The sequence below is a fragment of the Tamandua tetradactyla genome, chromosome 21, assembly GCF_023851605.1.
Source record: "Tamandua tetradactyla isolate mTamTet1 chromosome 21, mTamTet1.pri, whole genome shotgun sequence".
Classification (NCBI taxonomy): domain Eukaryota; kingdom Metazoa; phylum Chordata; class Mammalia; order Pilosa; family Myrmecophagidae; genus Tamandua; species Tamandua tetradactyla.
The window spans coordinates 17,534,691-17,553,755 of NC_135347.1; the positions used below are offsets into that span (position 1 = coordinate 17,534,691).

At 38.3% G+C, this 19,065-nt stretch overlaps 1 protein-coding gene across 5 annotated transcripts in view; it reads left to right on the forward strand.

Annotated features, from left to right (window-relative positions):
- The window catches only part of EPB41L4A (erythrocyte membrane protein band 4.1 like 4A), a 322,974-nt gene that overhangs the window by 128,689 nt on the left and 175,220 nt on the right, over positions 1–19,065 (forward strand). For all 5 annotated transcript variants that reach the window (XM_077138974.1, XM_077138978.1, XM_077138975.1 and 2 more), the window contains one exon: positions 12,020–12,124. In XM_077138974.1, the coding sequence (XP_076995089.1) occupies positions 12,020–12,124 (105 nt within the window). The remainder of the gene's footprint in view (positions 1–12,019; positions 12,125–19,065) is intronic.

Here is a 19,065-nt window from a genome sequence, read left to right on the forward strand (position 1 = left end):
GCTGCTGTTCTGAAGACTGAATGAGTTAAAGTATATGAAAGCATCTAGCATAGTTCCTTAAACTTAGACAATTAAGATAGTTTACTCTCATTTATTTTTTCTTTTGCTGTAATATGAAATAAAGGAGTGAGAAAGGTGAATTGTGTGGAGGAAAGCATTTTAAAAGAAATTAGCAATTTTATAGAGAAAAGCAGAAAGTGAGATGTGATAAATTTTCTACAGAGATGGCCAATAACAGCTCTTGAAGTCGCTCACCCTAAGTCATAGGTCACGAAAGAGACAGAATCTCATTCCCCTCCCTTTGCATCTGGGTTACCTCATGACTTGCTGTGACCTCTAAAGCTTGGAGAGATGTGTTGTGCCAGGTCTGGGCCTGATCAACTTGGCAGCTTTCACTCTTGCTCTCTTGGAGCCCTCAGCTGCCATGTAAAGAAGTCAGAGTACCCTTCTGCAAGAGAGGCCGAGGAGGATGAAGAGAGGGAGAGAGGTCCAGCCAGCCTCCAGACATTCCATCTGCCCCACCTGAGGTGCCAGGTATATGGATAAAGCCATCTTGAATTCTCCAGCCCAAGAGAACCTCCCTAGGCAACACCAGACGGTGCTGAAACCAACTGTCCTTTTTGAGCCTTGCCCAGACTGCAGAATCATGAGCAAATTGCTTTCGCTTTAAGCTAGTGAGTTTTGAAGTGCTTTGTTATACAAAATGTTAAATGGAAGTCTGAGGAGTTGGTCAAAGTGTGAGCAAACTTTTGTATATGGAAAATATAAATAACAAAACAATCATACTTCTCTTATTTTTATGACAAATGAGGGTTTTCTTTACAAATCCCTCACCTAGAAGGTGAAGATAACTCTTAGTCAGAAACCATTAGATGGTGGTTAGCAATTCCTGCTTGAGCAGAAGTGCCCTTGGTACCTGAGGTATGTCCACTCCATGCCTGCTTTACTTGCGGTAATTGGCCTTTAAGCTAGAAGATTTTACTCTGATTTATGTTTTCCCAGAGAATATGGGATCTAATATGTGAAAAATGCTAGTAAAGATACAAGGCATAACATTAAAGAATTTTTTGAGGCTTCATTTTTTCTTGTGAAGAAGGACTAAGCTGTTTGTCCTAAACGTAACAGTTATCATTCTGTGCAGCTGGCAAAAACCAGTCTTTCTGGTTTCTAATGTCATGTTGATCTGCAAAGGTGTTATTACTCATTTGAAGAATTCTTTGTTCTGGTTGAAAGCCCCACTGATGGTATTTTCAAATAAACTTATCTTACTTGGGAGTCTTTAAGATTATAAGCCTCTCTTCTTTCTAGAATGTTGATAGTGTGTCCTCTTGACACTATTTTTGCTGAGAGTTTTGTGGTATGCAATTCTCTGATCCAGAGATATATCAAAGGCATTTATTTGCTCTCATTTAAAAATAAATTAATAATGGACATTTAGGTAACGTTTTCAGAGTGAAGTTATGAAAAGCCCAAAGCTTCCTTTATTTTTTTCCATTTATTTATTTATTTGCTTACTTATTTGCCTTCTTTCCTTTCCTTCTTATGTGTGGTCTTTTTTGTTTTCCTGTGGATGTAAAACCAAATTCCTGTCAGGTTTATTTTATTGCATAAAGAAAACTGGACTTCTCTAAATAAGTTTGCTTTATATATAAGAATTTAATATAAATCTCCTTATTTTTTGGCCTCATAAATTTCAAAAGTAAAATACTCTTTATAGTATCTTTAGAGTATAATGAGTCATTTCGAATTATATATCTTTATGTAGATACATTTTACATACAAGATATTTATATATATATATCTTTGTTATATATCTTTGTGTATCTTTAACTTTAGTTAGAAATAAGCTAAATAGCTTTGAGCCAGCTGATTTTACTAAATACAGCAAACACGATTCTATCCATCTTTCTCTTTACTTTTATATAGGTCAGGTGAAATGGAAATCTTTGTAAAAGACAGGGAAGAGAGGTTTAATTCACAAGCTCCCATGTTTTAGTATTGAGTCTCTTTCTTCCTTGTTTGTTAGCCCTTCTAAATTCATTGAACTGCTAAGGAGAGCTTACAGTGGATGAATTTTTGAACTTATGGAAAAGAAGTGGTGTGTAATACTCAGCATCTGCTTTCAAAATGTCTAAATATTAATGGAAAGGTAAAGGCAAGTATAAGTATAAATCAAGCTTTAATAATGGCAGAGTAGCATAAGGAGAGGTCCATTTTTAGAGGTCCAATATGTATCTAAGATAATGCTTTAATTTACTCATCAATTTAGAAAGTTCTTGGACATGTTGCTAAGAGCTGTGATGGTAGTTATATCTTACTTGTGGCATCTTGATGAGCTCCCCATGGCAGAGATTTCATTGAGAAATGATCAGAAAAAAATGGAATGGTGCTAAATATGATAGCAATCATGTCTTTCTTTTGCCACATCCTGGAAAAAGTCAAGATAGGAATCAAGTTTTCCCTAAGTTTCAAATAAAATTAACCATCTGATTTAGAAATGAAGCTTGTGTCTCAGTCTAAGGACTGAAGGCGTGTGGTTTCCATGCTGGTGAATAACGGTTTACCTGCCTAGAGCGCTTGTGAAGAATTCAGATGAAAAATTCCCAAAGTAAGCTTTTTTCCCCCCCCACCAGATAGGTGATGAGAGTGGGGGCAGGAGAGTGTGAATTGTTTCTGTATAAACCTCCTCAACAGATGGCACATTTCGCCACCATACTCCTGCCTTGTCTCTAACCATTTCCTTACTTAACACCTCTTGCTGCATGAACCACTATGAGCAAAGAGGATCGACTGATTACTACTTGGTATACATTTTTTTTAAAAAATATTTTTATGCAAGTAATATGTGTACATGGTAACTAGTCAAAAGTGTACAAGAACTTCTGATAAAACCAACAGTCTTTCCCTGTCTCACTCTCTAGAAGCCACTGCTTAGAAGTTTAGTCACTCCATAGCCCTGGAGCTTCTCCAGGGTTCTTATAGTCTGGTCAGCTGCTTCTTCCATCTCAGCCCTTGGTATTATATTCTGGGTACATCTTCCTCACCTCTGGCATTTATTGGCATACTTTTTTCATCTTCCAGAGATTAATCATTTGTTGGCATGTAACGGGCACTCGATAAATATTTGAATGAATGAAACATACGTTACTTTCATGGTATCATTTTGCTACTTACTATCCTTTTTCCAGTAATAAGTCTCGGAACCAACCCCTGCCTTGCCCAGTACACTTAGGTTCCTACTTTGGCTCTCATGTCAGTACTCTATCAGTTCTTAATTTCTTTATCCAAAATTTCTTCTGAACCTTAAGATGTTCAACCTGAGCTGCAAAATACAGACCCATAGGAATTTTCTGAACTCAACTATGAAGAACCCAGATGAAGAATGAAATTATCCATAAGTTTGAGAGCAGGAGGCCTAACAATGAAGTAGAAATTTGGGTTAGGTTTATTGAAAGAGGTCATTTAGCACAGATTTGTCAGAAGTAAGCTGGCAGTGTACACCCCCACCCCAGTAGCTAACTTGCTGCTGGCATCCATACTTTTGGAGTCTTGTCATATTACTGTATGACAGATCAGAAGTTAAGAGGTTTTCACGTATGTGTTTGCTTGAAGTGGTGACAGAAATATAACATATCTGAGGCTTATCTGGCTCTGCTCCAAATGCATGTGTAGACACACCCGTGCTATACAAAAACTGTAGAGGGAATCATGAGACATAATGTTCTTTCTTAAGTCAGCACTCAGTTCATTGCAAAATACCTTACTTGTGTTTTTTTTTTTTTTTTTTCTGTAAAGGATAACGAAATATGCTAAAAGGATAATCCTTGAAAAGTATTTGCAGCAGCCAGATTCTATATAAATGCAAAACTGTCCTAGAGGATCTACAGGCTATGTTCTGGTATTCTTGGAATGATAGATTTTGAAAATGTCGATTACTTCCTGTGCATGAAATTTTTGCAATTTCCATATACTTTCTAATCTATTTAGCTGGTTTTCCAAGCTTGGTTTTGTATATATTCTTCATGAGTAGAGTACTTTTGTACTTTATATATAAAGTGTAAGCACAACTAACATTTCTAGAGGAAGTAGAGTCATAAAAATATTTTGCATAAAGATCTTTGATTTATATATTTAAAAAAATCTGTATCCTTTAGTTGCCATAATTTCAAGCATAATTCTTTTCTCTTTTGTTCATGGAGCACTTCTTGCTTCCTGCCTTGGGATAGAAGAATTAGGTTGTTTGGCTCTCTGCTTGTTTTAGTTATTCTGTCTGCTCTGATCTGTGTTTGAATTGGAGGAGGAAGGACTCAGAGAAGAGATTAGATCAAGATGGAAATCTAACATTATATACCAGCCTTCGAGAAATAGTTTGAAGTGACAGGAAAGATGTGTGTGAATTCGAAAATAAGAAGATTGATCTCAATGGGCCAAAAATTATTTAAAAAATTCTGAAAGACAAAAGGCAAATGGGAGACAATTGAAGGTAAAAACCATAGCCCAAAACATGGGCAGGAGAACTATGGGAGAAGGTAGGGATGGATTAAGGGGTACTCCAAGCCTAGGGGCCGTGGATGTGAAGAGCAAGCAAAGCCCTGGGCAGCCGTGAGGGTGATGACAGTAGAACCTGTGAGCTACCCTCTGTCCTTCCAATAATTCCTTTTGTAGTTACATTAGTCAAAATCACCATCTATTATTTGCATATAAGAACCCTGCCTGATAACATGTTTTCTAGGATAAACTGTTTTTGTTCATGCTGAAATTTTTAGGATATGATTGGACCCAATTTGCTATACTTTTACTGAGGCTGTTCATTTGGAACACTGACGTGACTCTCGGGCCCAAACATGCATGTGTACTGCTCCCACAGGGCAGAGCATGGGAGGCTGGTGGTGGACTGTCTGGATGCTCCTGTTGAGAACTTCAAGAAGTTCAAGAACGCTGGAAAACCTGGCTCAGGAATCAGTCACCTCTTCTGCTCATTACAGCTGATTCTACCTATGGATGCCTCTGCTGCTGGACAACACTATTTTTGGGAGCCACTGCCTTGATTGAATTCTATAAACTCTTCCTTTTTCTTTGATTCATTTTCTCAGAAGTCAAAGCCCAGATCATGTGCTTGTGGCCTGGCTGCTAGGTGTTAAGGATTCTGGTTCCTGCCCTCTAATTTACACAATGGGGGACCCTCCAAATAGGGAGGAGGGTTGATATTATGCACCCAAAGCAAAAGAACTAAAATGGGAAAATCCTCTAGTGAGAATATTTTATATTAGAAACTCTTTTAATGACAACTCACAGATTAAAGGACAAAAAAATCATATAATCATTTCAGATTTCTGCAAAGAAGGTGATAAAATCATCAGCTATTCTGAGATTAAAAACCAAAATGGAACAAAATGAAACTAAATCAAGCAAACAAAAAGACAAAATAAGCAGGAATAGAAGGAACCTTCCAGATCCTGATAAAAGGTATATGCCATGGCTCTACAGCGATCATAGCCTTTAGTGGTGATATTTCAGAACTAATCATATTAAAATCAGGAAAAAGATAAGGATATATCCTCTCACAACTAAGTACTACTCATTATTCAATTTGAGGCTCCAATCTATGCAGTAAGAAGAGAGAAATAAAAACAAGGGAAAACATTTTGTTAAAGAAGAACTAGGACTATTATTTGTAGAAAAAGTGGTTATCTGAAAAAACTCCATAGACAGGCTACTTCAACTAATAAGAGTTTACAAGGTGGCTGGAAACAAAGACCAATATAGAGAAATCACCTAATTTCCTATACATCAGCAATAGCCAGTCAGAAAGTACAGTATAACAATAACAACTATAAAAATATCTAAGAATGAACCTGTATTAATGTTTTCATTGCTATATAACAGATCACTACAAACCTAGTGGTTTTAAAAATATCCCCCCCCCCCCTTTATTATCTTCTGGTTCTGTAGGTCAGACTTGCAGTGGGGCTAGACTGGGTTCTCTGCTTAGGATCCCACAAAGCTGAAATCAAGGTATAAGCCATCTGTACTCTTACCTGAAGGCTCAGGGGAAGAATCTGCTCCAAAATGCAGGTCACTGGCGGGATCCAATCCTTATGGTTATAGGACTGAGTTCTCTGTTGGCCTGCTGCTGTCAACAGGGCATGTACTCAGCTCCTAGAGGCTGCTCACATTCCTTGTCACCTGGCCCTTTCTTTCTTCAAAGTGGCAATGGTTTATCCTTCTTGTGCTTCAGGTCTCATTGAGTTCCTTTCTGCTTTCTTCCTCTGCTAGAGAAAGCACTTTTCTTTTAAGGGCCCATCATCTGATTAGATCGTGTCCTCCTAGACAATCTCCCTATCTTAACCTCAACTGTGACATATAATATAATATGATCACAGGGATGATATCTTACCATATTCATAGGTTTGGGCTCATATCTTTGGGGATCCATTTTGGAAATTTTTTCTGCCACAAAGCCTAAGTAGAATTTTGTAAAGCCTACATGAGGAAAATGATGAAGTTTCTTTGAAGGATATAAATGAAAACCATATGGATTTTATTTTGTAGGTATCATATTATCTTTCCCAAGATGTCCAGTTTGTCCATTTAGTTTGATTCCAAACTTCCAATGAAATTGTATTTTTAAATTGGCAAGCTGGTTCTGAACTTCCGCTAGTAGAGAAAAATGTCCAAGAATTGGCAAAGACAGTTTTGAAAGAGGATAATGGATATCAGACAAATTATATTAATGAAATTATATTCATTAAAATATTGATTACTGGAAAGGGCAAGAAATTGGGTAGATTGACATACTAGGAGTCAATGAGAGGGAGGAGTTATGTGTCAGTTTTTTCTTTTTATTTCTTTTTCTGGAGTGATGCAAATGTTCTAAAAATGATCATGGTGATAAATACACAACCACTTGATGATATCATGAACCACTGATTGTATACTATGGATGGACTGTATGTATGTGAAGATTTCGCAATAAAAATGTATTTTTTAAAAAAAGAAAATAAGGGCAGGCAACAGTGGCAGAGTTCTCGCCTGCCATGCTGGAGACCCAGGTTCGATTACCCATGCCTGCCTGTTCAAAAAGAATAATAATAATAAGAAAAAAAAATCTTGATTCCTGGTACAGGAATTCAGGAATAATCCTTGAAATACAATGGGTGTCTGTTTAGTAGAGGATAAAGTTGTTTGAAATCAAAAGAGAAATGGTAAGCTTTTTGGTGAACAGTAGGGCAGCCATTTATCCATCTGGAAACAAAGTTACACCCTTATTCTAAGCCCCCAAATAATTTTCAGATGAATGGAACAGTTAAATGTGTTAAATAAAACTGTACAATTATCATTAGAGGTACTTGGAAAATTGGGTCAGAGACTTTGGGTTAGGGAATGCCTAACCCAAACCCTAGGTAATGTAATTGGTTTGTAAGTGTACTTATTTTTATTCGTGTCAAGAAAATGCGAATTAAAATGTCCTTGGCCCTCTCTCCCTCCACTTTGTCTTTTGTTCAGTCACATTGGAAAAAATTTGCTCAATCAAAATGTTAGCAAGAGTGTAGGGGAACATGTGCACTCAAGGAAAGAATTGTAATTTTTTTCTTTTGACAGTAACCACCGTATTTTAGGTATGTATAGCCTTCAAATGAGTAATTTCACTACCGGGTTTCTACCAGAGAAATACAGTTATGTGAGCACAAAGGGGCTTTTACTGGATATGGCATTGTTATTACAACAGAAAATTCCTGACATATTTTAAAAGTCCATCCTGGGAGGGCTTTTTGTTTATAAATAAATTATCTAATGCATTTTGAAATAGGTAACAATTGAGCTTTTTTTTTTTTAGTTAGAAAAGTCACAGGTTTACAGAAAAATCATGCATTAAGAGTTCCTGGGCGGGCCACAGTGGCTCAGCAGGCGGAGTTCTTGCCTGCCATGCCAGAGACCCAGGTTAGATTTCCCATTGCCTGCCCATGCAAAAAAAATAAAAAAGAAAAGAAAGAAAGAGTTCTCATATACCACCCTAGTATTAGAGCCTTGCATTAGTGTGATGCATTTGTTAACTGATAAAAGAATTATAATTATGCTATTAACTATGGTCCATGGTTTACATTAGGAATGTTCATTGCTTGCATTATGGACACCTATTTTTTTTTTTTAATTTTTATTCTAGTAACATATTTACAACCTAAAATTTATCGTTTTAGTTACATTCAGTTATATAATTCAGTGCTGTTGATTATATTCACAATGTTGCACTACCATCACCACCATCCATTACCAAAAGATTTCCATCAACTCAAATAGTTTTCCATCAACGCTGTACATTTTAAGTGTTAGCTCCACATTCCATACCCCTACACCAGCCCCTGGTAACCTATATTCTAATTTTTGCATTTATGAATTTGCTCATTCTAGTTATTTCATATCAGTGAGATCATACAATACTTGTCCTTTTGTATCTGAATTATTTCTCTCAACATGGTATCTTCAGGGTTCATTCATGTTGCTGCATGTATCAGAACTTTGTTCCTATTTACGGCTGCATAATAGTCCATTGTATGTATATACCACATTTTAGTTATTCATTCATCAGTTGATGGACACTTGAGCTACTTCCGTTTTTTTTAGCAATTGTGAATAATGCTGGTGTGAACATTGGTGTATAGAAAATTATTTAAGTCTCAGCTTTCAGTTCTTTTGAGTATATATCTAGAAGTGGGATTGCTGGGTTAAATGGTAATTCTGTAGTGAACTTTCTAAGGAACTGTCTTCCACTGTGGCCTGCACCCTTTTTATGTTCCCAATGAATAAATATTCCAATTTAGTCACATTTTCTCCAACAGTTTTAATTTTCTTTTTTTAAATAGTAGCCATTCTGTTGGGTTTGAAATGGTGTCTCATTGTGGTTTTGATTTTTGCTTTTCTCTAATGGGTAATATGTTGAGAATCTTTTCATGTATTTTTGGTTGTTTGTATATTTTCTTGAGAGATATGTCTGTTCAAGTCTTTTGCCCATTTTTAAATTGGGTTGTTTGAGAGTTGAGAAGTTATCCTGGATGTTATTCTTATGTATTATATAGATATTCCTTTTTAGTTTATGGTGTACTGGAGTGGCTGGAGGAAAGTACCTGAAACTGCTGATCTGTGTTCCAGTAGCCCAGTTTCTTGAAGATGATTATATGAATTCCTATAATGTGTATATTGGTGTGCTTCATGGTATTCCACAGATGTCTTTGTTTTCTTTCTTTATTCATTATGCCACTCAGCCTGAATCATTTCAACTTTCTCATCTTTGAGATCACTGATTCTTTCCTATGCTAGTTCCAACCTGCTTTGTAATTTTTCATTTCAGTTATTGAGTTCTTCAGCTCTGTTAGTTCTATTTGTTTCCTTTTGAGGATCTCAAATAAATTTCCATATTGTTCATTCATTGTTTCCCTCCTATACTTTACTTTTTTGTGTGTCTGTGCTTTCTTTTATCTTCCTTTGCATATTTTTAAAGTTATGATCATTTAAAATTTGTCTTCTAAATCAAGTCCGGTCTTCTTTGTGGATGGTTTCAGGATTTTTATCTTGTTCCATGGAGGATGGGCCATCATTTCTTGTTTCTTTGTTAGTCTTATAATCTTTTGTTGCACATGTTACATTTTAATATGTTAACTCTGGAATTTAGTCCTTGAGCTGTCTGTTCTTTAAGTTTGTATCCAGCTAAGGATATGCTAAAGATTTTTTTGAACTCCAAGAACTAGTCAAAACTAACATACCAAAGAAAAAGCACTTTTCACTGTTTTATATAAATTGACTCTGCTTTGCCTGGGGTTCTCCTATAGACCTTAGCCCTCCTATCAAGAAGTTCTGTCAGAGGCAAATGTGATGGGCAGGGTCCTCTCTTCTATTATCAGAGCCTGTGTGGAGCCCTAGTGCCTATTCTTTTCCTGGGTTTGTTCATTGTAGAGGCTGTAGGAATTCCCTGTTTACAGTACACTGGAGTTCTAGTGAATGCCCCCTTTACTTATTCCCTTTGAAACAGACTTTCACCCTCTCCTGAGTACTCTCTTGAATAACTTAATGCAGGTAGTCTTTTGCTGCAGGCCGCTTCAACACAGTTGTTCCCATCCTGTCCCATTTGTGTGCAAGTTGCTTTTCTGCCCACAGGACAAACCCTGGAATATGGAGTCTAGGACAGGTTCCTTGGCTCAGTCTTTCAAACTTTCACCGAATAGGTTGGTGCTGGCATCCGTGCAGCCCAGTATGTGCATAGGAGCCACTCTGCTCCCTCCGGAACAGGCCTGGGGACCGACATGGGAGCACAGTCTCACTCTTCCCCACAGTGTTGAGGGGCTGGAGGAAGTTCCAGCAAGTGCACCACAAGCTTTTTCTATGGCTTTGGAAGCTGTGTTTCCTTGCTTAGGCACTTGCACAGTCAAGGCAGTACTTTGACTGTTTTCTGTAGTTTTAAGGAAGGTTGCTCTCTTTAGGATTCCTCTGCTGCCTTTGCCCAAGGGAAGTTTCAACTCCTCAGAGCTGGACCCCAGTGATCAGAAGTAGTTGATTAAAAGCAGTGGTCAGCGATCAGACCACATTTCTTCGGAGATTGGAAAACTCTGTCTTTATGTCCCACCCTGACACCAGCAAGTTGTGCTAGGAGCTGAGGTCTCAGTTCCGCCTGCTACCAGCCTTGAGGCTGGGGGATTTGGGGTGGTAGCTGCTGAAGAAAGGGTCAGACTCACTGATGTTTATCACAGTTTAGCAGCTTCTTCCTCCTGCTCTCCCGTTGGTGCTGCGCAATGTTCCACTCGACTCTGGAGTTTCAAAATCATTGATGCATGTAGTTCCTGCCAGTTCAATAGTTGTATGGTGGAAGGATTCCTGGAGCATCCTATTCTGCTACTTTCGCATAATCCTCTCCTCAATTAAGTTTAACTCATGCTGCAATTTAGATAAAAACAAAATTACCTATTGGATTTGTATCAAGAATGGTCCTCTCTCAATGTTTATTCTTATCATTGCCCATTTTAAAATACATTTAATCAAAACATTTCCCTTATGTTGAAAATCAATTTTTTTTCTAAAAATAGTGCAGCATTACGCTCTCAACATACATAGATAAGCATGTAAAGATAATTTCCCAAATTGAGACAACTAAACAAAAACTCTGCTGTGTTACAACAGTGTGTGAGTTCTTTGCGATTTCTTTTACTACCCTGTTACCTGCAGCAATGGGACCAAATCTATACATGTACATGAAGTGGATTATTTTCCAGATTAATGTGATGTGGAGTAGAGCCTCCTGATTAAATGTTTTATATGTGTGAATAATTGGTATCTAATGTGCCAGATGATAAGAACCTTAGTTTAAAGAATCTAGATACCTAGTGGATGGGAGAGAGCAGAGATGAGATTTTTCGATGTGTCAGCATTTAAAAAGCAGCCAAGGGAAATGTTTTCTTTATGTCTGTGCTTTTGTGAAAGAGATGAAGTAAAATACCTTCACAAGGGCTTTTCAAAACATTTGCTTTAATAGCTTTAATTTATGGGCTTATTATTTGAGGATTGAAAATAAAAGCTTTGACTATTGTTATTTTAATTTTATGTCTTCTGGATTAGTGTGAGAGTATTGTTAAAGTTGGAATTGTTTTATAAAGTAAAGGAATTGTAGGATCTTAGCCAAAGCGTGTTTTTTTATAAAATTGACTTATTAGATGTGTTTCATATAAAAGATTATCTTCATTGAAAGAAGAATTTTGTCCCAAAGATCATTTATAATCCCATACCAGAAAAGAGCTTGCACTGATTTAAAGCCCTCTACAATTTAGCGATTATTTTCCAAATCATTTTCTTTAATGTATTCTACTTTGAATCACATTTTTTTCTTTGTATTTGAGGTAAAACTTAGGGAGATGTGGGCTCATAAAATTGTTTCCATTGTAAGCTAAACAAATAAAAGATGAGAAGTATGACTGTGACCCACTGATGAAGATAAGGTATCTTGCTACAAAAACAAAACTATGAATTCTTTTTGCAGAAGTCAACTAAAGGTTCCATTGTCCTTGACCACGTGTTCCGTCACATAAACCTTGTGGAGATAGATTATTTTGGGCTGCGTTACTGTGATAGAAGCCATCAGACCGTGAGTACAGTGCCTTCACATCGTATTTTTCTGGTTATGAATTTCATTCTATCTCTGGCCTTCCCTGATGTAGTTTTGGGTGGTTAGGTTCTTTGTCATTGAAAATGATTTTGAAAATATCAAAATTTTCCTTCCATAATTTCTTTATGTTCCCCCCACCCCTTCTGCCATGTCTGTAGAGGTGAAGGATAGTTCTCTTTGCAGATGGCTTTACATGGTTTTCATTCTTTCTTCTACATCCTATTGAATACTTACCACTTGTGCTGTTAGGAGGATTGATTATATCATGTAATATGTGTTAAGGCAAGTGGCTAGTCTCTCAAAGTGATAGATATTATTGCCTTTTAAGAAAGTAAATGAGAAGAAATATTTACAGTGTAAAAAAGGTCCCAATCTTAAATTTTAAAAGTTGAATGACCAGTCACGAGATAAAATAAGTAAAGGTTTTCATCATGTGCTTGAGTAAGAGGAATGAAGGCAGCTTGGCTCTTGGTGTCTGTTATCTCTTCACTCACCAGGGTTTACTCAGTGGTGAACTGACTGATTCCTTGGTAGAGAGTGTGTTACTCAGGGTTCTCTAGTGAAAGAGAACTAAGAAGATATCTGTAAATATGTGATTTTATAAAGGCGTCTTACCCACTGTGGGGATACACAGGCCCAAATTCTGTAGGGCAGAATGTAAGCTGATAGCTCTAATGAAGGACTTAATGAATTCCCCAGGAGAGGCTAGCTGGCTGAAGTTTAGAGATTCTCTCTTCTGACTTCTTTAAAGCCTTCCGTTGATTAGATTAAACAACTCTAATTTCAGAGGACACTCCCCTTGGCCGACTGCACATATAATCAGCCATGGATGCAGTTAATAAACTGATGATTTAATAAACCAGCCTTCTGGCTTATGAACCAGCCACGAAATTTCCTTGCAGGAACTTTTAGGCCACAGCTTGCTTGACCCAAGATACCTGGGCACCATCATCTGGCTAAGTTGACATATGAACCAACGCATAACAGTTTACCCCTTGCCAACTTGGCGGCTATATACGTTATCTTAAACTATACTTAATCTCTAAATAGGACATAATAACAGACATGTTTTTTGCCTAACAATACTCAGCTGTCTTGTGTGCAACCAGAAATGCACTACATCCCTCCAGAATAAGGTGCAAGTCCTTGGGTACTTAATCTCTTAAACTTGATATGCTATAATATAAATACCATGACAACAGCAGTACAACTTACATCATATGATAAGGGGATAAGATAGATAAGAAAATAAAAATATTTGCTTTATGTACAAATACAAACATATTCATAACAAAATAAGGAGGAAATATTCATCCCATCACAGTCCTCATTTCTGTAACTGGTCACATGATAGTAATTCATATTTATCACTACCTTCTTCTACTACCCATTCAATGTTCCCTTTACCTTCCCTCAGCAGGCACTTGGCTGTGGTTCTTTGCTAGTGGAGTGATCCAGACCTTCATTCTTGAGATTTCTGGACTATTGGTAGTCCTTCCTGTATTAGGTTGTTGCAGTTTTCCATTGACTTTAATCACAGGGCATGACAGTATTAAGAGATGCTTAGGGGACATCCTATTTTCCAGGAAAACTCGTCTTTATCTCCATTGTGTGGTTGCAGTCCTGTTTCCCCTTGATAGTCAGGATCAATCACCCCAACCAGTACAGTTGGGGTGATTCCTTGCCTATTGATTCAGAGGCATGAGAAGCTCAGAGTGTCCAGGTATCAGTCTTAAATTCCAGTTCAGTGTAATCATTGTTGTATCTCCTGGTAGGAACACTCCTCCTTTTGAAACTAAGACCTGTAGACCAGCAGGGCTTAAGGTTTCAGGGACAGAAAGCAAAAATTATTCTAGTGGCTCACTAGGGGTGACAGTAAGTGGTGCCACTCCCATTTCCACCCCTTGATTCCTGGACCTGTGAATCCTACAATGGGAGAAACAGCATCATAGAATGGCCAGTGATTCAGAGCGTGTGCAGCCACCTGGAGAACATTACCCCAGTCCTGCAAGGTATTGCCACTTAGTTGGTGATGTAATTGAGTCCCCAAAAGGCCATTTCACCGTTCTGTCAATCAGGGTGCCTCTGAATGACGGGAAACATGGTAAGACCAGAGAACTCCATGAGCATTTGCCCTTCCCCATTCTTCATTTGCTGTGAAGTGGGTTCCTTGATCAGAAGTAGTACTGTGTGGAATATCATGATGAATATAAGGTATTCCATTATATGAATGATAATCTTGCAGAAGCATTGTGTGCAGGAAAGGCAAATCCCTATCCAGAGTATGTGTTAGAACAAATTGCTGCTCCTTCCACAATGGAAGTGGTCCAATGTAACTAATCTGCCATGAGGTGGCAGTCTCATCAACTTGGGGAATGGTGTTATATCGGGGACTGAGTGTGGATCTCTGCTGCTGGCAGATTGGACACTCAGCTGTGGCTGTAGCCAGGTCAGCTTTGGTAGTTGAAGTCCATGTTGCTGAGCCCATGCATAACCTCCATCCCTACGATCTTACCCATGTTTATGAGCCCATTGGACAACAGGACTGGCTGGGGAAGAGGCTTACTTGTATCTAAACAATAGGTCACCTTATCCACTTGGTTATTAAAACCTTCCTCTGCTGAAGTCACCCTCTGGTGAGCATTCACATAGGACACAAAAATCTTGAAGTTTTTTACCCATACAGAAATGTCTATCCACATACCTGTTTCCTAGACCTCTTTGTCACCAATTTTCCAATTATACTCCTTCCAAGTCCCTGACCATCCATCCAAACCATTAGTGACAGCCCATGAGTCAGTTTACAAACACAGCTCTGGCTGGTTCTCCTTCTAAGAAAAAGGAATAACCAGGTGCACAGCTTGAAGTTCTGCCTACTGGAAGGATTTCCCCTCATCACTGTCCTTCAGACACATCCTAGAAAGGGATATAGCTGTCCACTTTCAAATGGTACCTGCATACCATGCAGAGCCATCTGTAAACCAGACCTGAGTTTTCTCTTCCTTAGTCAGCTGATTGTAAGGAACTCCCCAAGAGGCTGTAGCTCTTGGTTCGGAAAGAGTGGGGTTAGGAGGGGGCTATGGGCATTTGGGCCACTTCCTCATGTAACCTACTTGTGCCTTCAGGACCTTCTCAAGCCCTATCTTGTATATACCAGTTCCATTTTATGATGGAGTACTGCTGTGCACATCCAACTTTGGCTTGGTGGATCAGACAACAACCAACTCAGGATAGGCAGCACAGGTCTCATGGTAATTTGGTGGCCCATTGTTAAGTATTCAGTCTCTACCAAGTACAGTAGCAGGCCAAAAACTGTTTCTCAAAAGAAGAGTAGTTATCTGTAGAAGATGGTATGCCTTTACTCCAAAATTCTAAAAGCCTGCATTGTGATTCTCCTGTAGGGGCCTGCCAAAGGCTTCAGACATAATCTCTGTTTGCCACTGGCATATCCACCATGATTGGATCTGTTGGATCATATGGCCCAAATACCAGAGCAGCTTGCACAGCAGCCTAAACCTGTCATAGGACTTCCTCTTATTTTGGTCCCCACTCAAAACTAGCAGGTTTTCTTGTCACTCGGTAAATGAGCTGGAGTAGTAACCCAAATGAGGAATATGCTGTCTTCAAAATCCAAAGAAGCCAGGTAGGCATTGTGCCTCTTTTTTGGTAGTAGGAGGAGCCAGATGCAACAGCATTTTCTTCAGTTTTGAAGGTATGTGTTGACATGCCCTATACCAGTGGACACCTAGAAATTTTGCTAAGGTGGAAAGCCCCTATATTTTTGTTAGATTTATCTCCCATCTCCTGACATGCAACTGCCTTACCTATTAAGCCTAGAATAGTTACTCCTTCTTACTCACTAAGTCTAATCAACATGATATCATCAATATAATGGACCAGTGTGATGTCTTGTAGGAGGGAGAAAGGATCAAGGTCCCTGTGGACAAGATTATGACATTTGGCTAGAAAGTTGATATACCCCTGAGGTAGAATAGTGAAAGTATACTGCTACCCTTAACAGCTGAAAGCAAAGTGTTTCTGGTGGTACTTACTAACAGTTATATAAAAAAGCATTTGCTAGATCAATAGTTGCATACCAGGTACCAGGAGATGTGTATAAGTTTGAGAACTCATGTAGTTCTTTTGGAGTATAGTATATCTCCTCATGAATCACACTCTGTATCTTACCATTTGGGACCTGTTGGGACTTTAGTTTAGTTATATGTCTCGAAGTAAAGGGAGTAGTGTGTGTGGGTCATGAAAATAATTAGAAGTGTCCTTCATGGCAATTACCCCAGGGCATTCTGTTGCAGTTTCATCTGATGAAACAGGATTAATCTCTCCACACAGAGAAGTGAGAGGTTTTTCCCTAGGGGAGATAGTTATGGGTTTAATAGGCACTGAAAGGTTAATCTCTTTAGGTGGAGGTTGGATAGCAGATTCCTCAGGGTAGATTGGTGAAGTGTAGCTGTTTCCTCAGGGTTGGCTGGAGTTGGGTGACTGTTTCCTCTGGGTAGCCTGGAGATGGGGGTGGGGGGCGCTGTCTCCTCAGGACAGACCATTAGAGGTTCATCTAGCAAAGACTCAGCAGAATCCAGGGTTCCAATATCCCCACTGCCATCATTATCAACCCATATGTCTCTATCCCAATTTTCAGGATCCCAACATTTCCAGTCAATGGCTTTACTTTAACAGCAGAAACCCTGCAAGGTTGAGATTTTAATGTATGCTGTAAATCCATTACTCATACAGTGAGGCTCTGGGTTTGTTTTCAGACATCTCAAGTCTTTGACCCAGGAAATAAGATTTCCCTTCAGAATGCATGTAAAAACTCTTACATCTTCTACACGGAGTTTAAGTTGCAAATTTGATGCTTTCAGCTAGTCTCTTTCTTTCATAACTGTATCCAGCATATCTAAGAACAACCAGCCAACATCAGTATACCTCTTCACTCCACAAAACTCTGTTAAGGTATCAAAAACCTTGTCACCCAGAGCCTTGCCTCGTATAAGCATACAGTTAGCAGAATCAAATGGTGATATTTTGCATGTCTATATTGCCAACTCATGCCATGGGTTGTCACTGTTTTTTTTTTTATGTTTTTAAAAGATATTTTTATTAATAAAATAACAAAAACATACAAACATTCTTAACATTCAAACATTCTATACATGGGGTATAGTCAGTGGCTCACATAGTTGTATGTTCATCACCATGATCATTTTTTGAACATTTGCATGACTCCAGAAAAAGAAATAAAAAGAAAAAAGAAAAAACTCATACATACAGTACCCTTCAACCCTCCTTCTCATTGAGCACTAGTATTTCCATCTACCCAATTTATTTTAACCTTTGTTCCTCCATTATTTATTTTTTATCCATATTTTTTACTCATCTGTCCATACCCTAGCTAAAACCACACAAGGTTTTCATGGTCACACAATCATAGTGTAAAAGCTATATCATTATACAATCATCTTCAAGAAACAAAGCTGCTGGAACACAGCTCTATAGCTCAGGTACTTCCCTCCAGTCACTCCGATACTAAACTAAAAAGGGGATCTCTATGTTATGCATAAGAATAACCTCCAGGGTGATCTCTCAACTCAGTTTAAAATCTCTCAGCCACTGACACTTTATTTTGTCTCATTTCTTTCTTCCTCCTTTTGGTCAGGAAGGTTTTCTCAATCCCTTGATGCTGGTCCCATCTCATCCAGAGATTTCTGTCCCACTTTGCCAGGGAGGTTTATACCCTTAGGAATCATGTCCCAGGTAGAGGGGGGAGGGCAGTGAGTTCACTTGCTATGTCAACTTAGAGAGAGAGAGGTCACATCTGAGCACAAAAGAGGTTCTCTGGGGGTGACTCTTAGGCATAATTTTAAGGCTTAGCCCATCCTTTATGGAGATAAATTTCAGAGGTACAAGCCCAAAGATTGAGGGCTTGGCCTATTGATTTGGTTGTTGCCACTGCTTGTGAGAATATCAGGAATTCTCCAAATGGGAAAGTTGAATATTGCCCCCTTTCTCTCCATTCTCCCCACTTTGCAAATGCTTCTTCTCTCTCTTTTTTGAATTTATTTATTTTTTTAGTTATTCAGCATAACAACATACAAACACAAACATTCTTACAATATAATCATTCCATTCTTGTTATATATACAATAACACAATATCATCACATAGTTACATATTCATCATCATGATCATTTCTTAGAACATTTGCATTAATTCAGAAAAAGAAATAAAAAGAAAACAGAAAAAAATTCATATATATCATACCCCTTTTCTCTCCCTTACATCAATCACTAGCATTTCAATCTACTAAATTTATTTTAACATTTGTTCTCCCTATTATTTATTTTTAATCCACATGTTTTACTCATCTGTTGATAAGTTAAATAAAGGAGCATCAGACACAAAGTTTTCACAATCACACAGTCACATTGCAAGAGCTATATCATTATACAATCATCTTCAAGAAACATGGCTACTGGAACACAGCTCTACATTTTCAGGCAGTTCCCTCCAGCCTCTCCATTACACCTTAACTAAACAGGTGATATCTATTTAATGCATAAGAATAACTTCCAGGATAACCTCTCGACTCTGTTTGGAATCTCTCAACCATTAACACTTTATTTTGTCTCATTTCTCTCTTCTCCCTTTTGGTCGAGAAAGTTTTCTCAGTCCCTTGATGTTGAGTCCCAGCTCATTCTAGGATTTCTGTCTCATGTTGCTAGGGAGGTCCACACCCCTGGGAGTCACGTCCCACGTAGAGAGGGGGGAGGGCAGTGAGTTTGCTTGTTGTGTTGGCTGAGAGAGAGGCCACATCTGAGCAAGAAAAGAGGTTCTCTGGGGGTGACTCTTAGGCCTAATTTTAAGTAGGCTTAGCCTATCCTTTGTGGGGTTAAGTTTCATAG